The sequence below is a fragment of the Mus pahari genome, chromosome 14 (genome assembly GCF_900095145.1).
Source record: "Mus pahari chromosome 14, PAHARI_EIJ_v1.1, whole genome shotgun sequence".
NCBI lineage: Eukaryota > Metazoa > Chordata > Mammalia > Rodentia > Muridae > Mus > Mus pahari.
In genome coordinates, this window is record NC_034603.1 from 46,065,914 (window position 1) to 46,070,636 (window position 4,723).

Consider the following 4,723-nt stretch of genomic DNA (forward strand, 5'->3'; position numbering starts at 1 on the left):
CTATCCTGGAACTCACTTTGTAGACCAGGCTGGCCTCGAACTCAGAAATCCGCCTGCCTCTGCCTCCCGAGTGCTGGGATTAAAGGCGTGCGCCACCAGGCCCGGCGGGTTTGCCCGAGGTAGCATCTCTCTCTATAACCCCTGATCAGCTAGACTGGCTGCCTGGGAAGTCCCCTGCCTCTACTTTCTGGACTGAGGTTACAGCCATGTGCCCCACATCTGGCTTTTATTTGGAAACTGGGGATGTGAGCTCAGATTTTTTTTTTTTTTTTTTTTTTTACATATGTGAGTACACTGTCGCTGTCTTCAGACACACCAGGAGAGGGCATCAGATCCCCATTATAGATGGTGGTGAGCAACAATATGGTTGCTGGAAATTGAACTCAGTACCTATGGAAGAGCAGTCAGTGCTCTTAACCGCTGAGCCATCTCTCCAGCCCCATGCAGCACAGTCTTAATCCACCAAATCATCTCTGCTGCCCACTTCTGAATTTTTTAGGTTTCATTTTCCTTTCTTATTACATTGGTCAGGACCTTCCCAGAGGACAGCGTTAAGGCTAGAGGAAACAGCAGGCCACCTTGTTTTATCACTGACTTCCTGACTTGTCCTTGGGGTGCTCTGCTTCTCCCCCTGTCCACTGACTGGTTGCTTAGGGGCAGCAGTTGGATGACCATATGGTTTTTCTCCTCTTCCCAAGCAATATAATGGACATTGAAATGAACTCTCCTGGATTGGGGCTTTCTGTCTAGAGGACCACTAAGCCCAGAGGCAGGAGCTGGGGCAAAGGGTAAATGTCATGTGTCTACTGTCATCTTAGCAGAAATGATTGGAGTGGCTGCTGTCACTTCCTGGTACATTCCCTTTCTCTGAAGAGCCATCCTGCTGTCCTTGGTGCTGGAGGAGCTCAGCTGGGCCGGCCCATCAGGTCTCATGCCCTTCCTGTGTTCTCCCTTCCAGACAAAATGAAAATCAAGTGCCGGTTCCAGAAGGCCTACCGGAGAGCTTTGGAGCACGAGGAGGAGGCATTGTCCCTGGGCAGTGTGCATGGTAGGACAGTTTTGATGAGATGCCCTCCTTTCCTTCTGTCTCTTTTGTGCTGACCGATTAGTTTTATGTCAACTTGGCACAAGCCAGAGTTACCTGAAAGGAGAGAAATTCAATTGAGAAAATGTCTCCATAAGATCCAGCTATAAGGATTTTTCTTATTAGTGATTGATGGGGGGGGGGGAGCCCATTGTGGGTGGTACCATCCCTAGACTGGTGGTTCTATAAGAAAGCAATCTGAGCAAGCCATGAGGAGCAAGCCAGTGAGCGGCACCCCTCCACGGCCTCTGCATCAGCTCCTGCCTCCAGGTTCCTGCCCTGCTTGAGTTTCTGCCCTGACTTCCCTCAGAGATGGCCCTGGAAGCATAAGCTGAAATAAGCCCTTTTCTCCCCAGTGTTCTTTGGTCATGGTGTGTCCTCTCGGCAGTAGTGTAACCCTAACTGGGACATCTATGTGTGACTCCCATGCTGTGTCTTAACCACTGAAGCTTCTCTGAGAAAGCTGAAAGGGAGATGCCATGGGGTCCCCTCTGAGTCTTCCTGTGGCCAGAGAGGTGGCCTGGCTTGCTCAAGCCTGGCTACTGCATTTGCTGAGTGTGAGGGAGGATTGGCTGGAGCACCCTGGGGACCTGGAAAGCTGGAATAATGTTTCTTCTGTTGTATCACTACTGTTGTCCCCAGAGGCAGAAGCCATGTTGGCTGAACCAGAGAAGCAAGCAGAGGGCTCTCTGACAGTGTACGTGATCTCGGAGCACTCCTCCCTTCTTCCCCAGGTAGGGTGAGCAGAGCCACTGGTGACTTGCCTTTTCTGTCAACTCATTCTCTCCCAAGCCACCTTCTTGTAGGAGCACTGCCTGTAACTCCCACCTGCTACAGAAAGTTCCACATTTTACAGTAGACCTACCAGTGGGATTTATTCACTCACAATGATTTGGGTGTTTGTAACCCAAGATCAGCGTGTGGTCAAAGTGCTAGTGACTGATCTTTAGAGACAGAGTCTCATGTAATCAGGGATGGTCTCAATTTGTAGCCAAGGATAGCCTTGAATTTCCCATCCTGCTCCATCAGGGACCTCCCAAGTGCTGGAATTGCAGGCATGCACCACTGTGCCTGTCTTATGCAGTGCCAGGGCTTGAACCCTAGGCTTCCTGTACTCTACCAACTGAGTGACATCTTCAGCTCACTCCCTACCCATCCTCTTTTTTTTTTGTTTTGAGATAGGGTTTCTCTGTGATGTAGCTCTAGCTATCCTAGAACCTGTTATATAGACTAGGCTGGCCCGGACTTACAGAATCCTCCCTGCCTCTGTCTCTGAGTTCTAAGATTGAAGGTGTGCCGTTTTACCATGCCCAGGCCGTTTTACCTATTTTGAAACATAGATGTATGATGCCGTACTTTGTTCTGCTGCTTTGATTTCGTTCCGTATTTTAGAGAACCATGTGTAGTGACGTGTGTAGTTGACCCTGTATTTCACTGTGTAATCAACTCTAATGTCTGTCCTGTCGGACATTTGGATTACCTTCACCCTTAAGTGCAGTGCTGTGTGCACGCTTGCCTCTGGCCCTGGGCCTTTTTCAGAGACTGTATTTCATTTGTTTGTTGACTCTGCCTTTCCTGCTTAGCATGTCATCTCTTGGTTTCTAGTCCAGCGTTTTACGAAATTTAAGATTTAATTGTTGCCTGGACTTGGATCTACTGTGAAGGAGAAAGGAAGGGAAATATATGAGAATACTCATACAAGCTCAGTGTTCAGGAATACCAAATGAATGAAGAAAACACCATGATAAAAAGCAGGCATCGTGGCACATGCCTGTACCTGTGGTTGGGGTGGGAGGTGAGGGAAGAGGATTAGGAGCTCAAGTTCATGCTCAGCTGCATAGCTCAAGGCCAGCCTGGGGTATGTGAGGCCTTTTCTCAACAACACTAGCCAAAAAAGGAGCTGGAGAAGCGAGTCAGTGGTAAGACCCCTTGCTGTTCTGGCAGAGGGCCTGCCTGGGCTCAGTTCCCAGCACCCACATGGGGCTCATGGCAGTCTCTAACTCTAATTCCAGGGGATCCAGTGCCCCTTTCAGGACTCTCTGAGCACCGAGCATCCACATGGTGGTACATATATGTATATGTACGTAAATAATCATACATACAAAATAAAGTGAAATGAGCCTTTATTTATTTCTTATATCTCAGTTTATATTTTGCCTGCGTGTCTGTGCAGAGGGAGGCATCAGATCCCCTGGATCTGGAGTAACAGACAGTTGTGAGCTGCCGTGTGTGCTAGGAAGGGAGTCTGGGTTCTGGAAGAGCAGCTGAGCTATCTCTCTAGTCCTAACTATGTCTTTTTTTGGGGGGGGGGGTTTCGAGACAGGGTTTCTCTGTGTAGCCCTGGCTGTCCTGGAACTCACTTTGTAGACCAGGCTGGCCTCGAACTCAGAAATCCGCCTGCCTCTGCCTCCCAAATGCTGGGATTAAAGGCGTGCGCCACCATGCCCGGCCCTAACTATATCTTTAAAAGCATAGCAAAGCTGACAAAAGTGTGTGTGTGTGTGTGTGAGAGAGAGAGAGAGAGAGAGAGAGAGAGAGAGAGAGAGAGAACACGCACGCATGCGCGCGCGAACTGGGCAATGGTGGTATACACCATTAATTCCCAATACTCAGGAGGCAGAGTCAGGTGGATCTTTTGAGCTTGAGACCAGCCTGGTCTACAGAATGAGTTCCAGGACAGCCAGGGCTACACAGAAAAACCTTGTCTTGGGGGAAAAAAAATGAAAAACAGAAAAAAAACCTCACAAGTCCAGAGAGTGGTGCAACCTTTTAGCTGATGGTAATAGGCCAGATTCCTTAAGACAGGAACCAGAGCTGGGCTTAGGTAATGGTGCATGTTTATAATTCCATCATTTGAAAAGCCGAGGCAGGAGAATCTCAAATCTTAGCCTGGGTTATGTCAAGAGGCTATCTCAAAAAAAAAAAAAAAAAAAGAAAAGAAAAGAAAAGAAAAGAAAGAAAGAAAGAAAGAAAGAAAGAAAGAAAGAAAGAAAGAAAAAAAGAATGAAAAGAAGGAAGCAGTGCCTTTGTGCTTTCTTCACTGAGCCATGGCGCTCCGTCCCTGTCCCTGCTGCACAGGACATGATGAGCTACATTGGGCCTGAGAGGACAGCGGTTGTCCGGGGGCTGATCCACCGGGAAGCCTTCAACATCATTGGCCGTCGCATAGTCCAGGTCGCCCAGGCCATGTCCTTGACGGAGGATGTGCTTGCTGCCGCCCTGGCCGACCACCTACCCGAGGACAAGTGGAGCTCTGACAAGAGGCGGCCGCTCAAGTCCAGCTTAGGTAGGCCTGGGCTTTGTTTTAAGAAGGGAAAAGATGTGAGTCCGGTGGAAGAGTGACTTATTTTTTGTGTATGAGTGTGTTATCTACATGCGTGCATACTTGGAGGTCAGAAGAGGTGTCAGATCCCCTGGGACTGGAGTGAAGATGGTTGTGAGCCACCATGTGGGTGCTGGGAATTGAACCTGGGTCTTCTGTAAGAACAACAAATACTGGGGCTGGAGAGATGGCTCAGTGGTTCCTTCATTCTGAAGGTCCAGAGTTTAAATCCCAGCAACCACATGGTGGCTCACAATCATCTGTAATGAGATCTAACACCCTCTTCTGGTGCTGTCTGAAGACAGCTACAGTATACT

At 48.8% G+C, this 4,723-nt stretch overlaps 1 protein-coding gene across 1 annotated transcript in view; it reads left to right on the top strand.

Moving 5' to 3' along the window:
- The window catches only part of Pigs (phosphatidylinositol glycan anchor biosynthesis class S), a 15,146-nt gene that overhangs the window by 3,882 nt on the left and 6,541 nt on the right, over positions 1–4,723 (top strand). Inside the window, exons 4-6 of the mRNA XM_021211902.1 lie at positions 959–1,048; positions 1,727–1,818; positions 4,163–4,370. Coding sequence (XP_021067561.1) covers positions 959–1,048; positions 1,727–1,818; positions 4,163–4,370 — 390 coding nt within the window. The remainder of the gene's footprint in view (positions 1–958; positions 1,049–1,726; positions 1,819–4,162; positions 4,371–4,723) is intronic.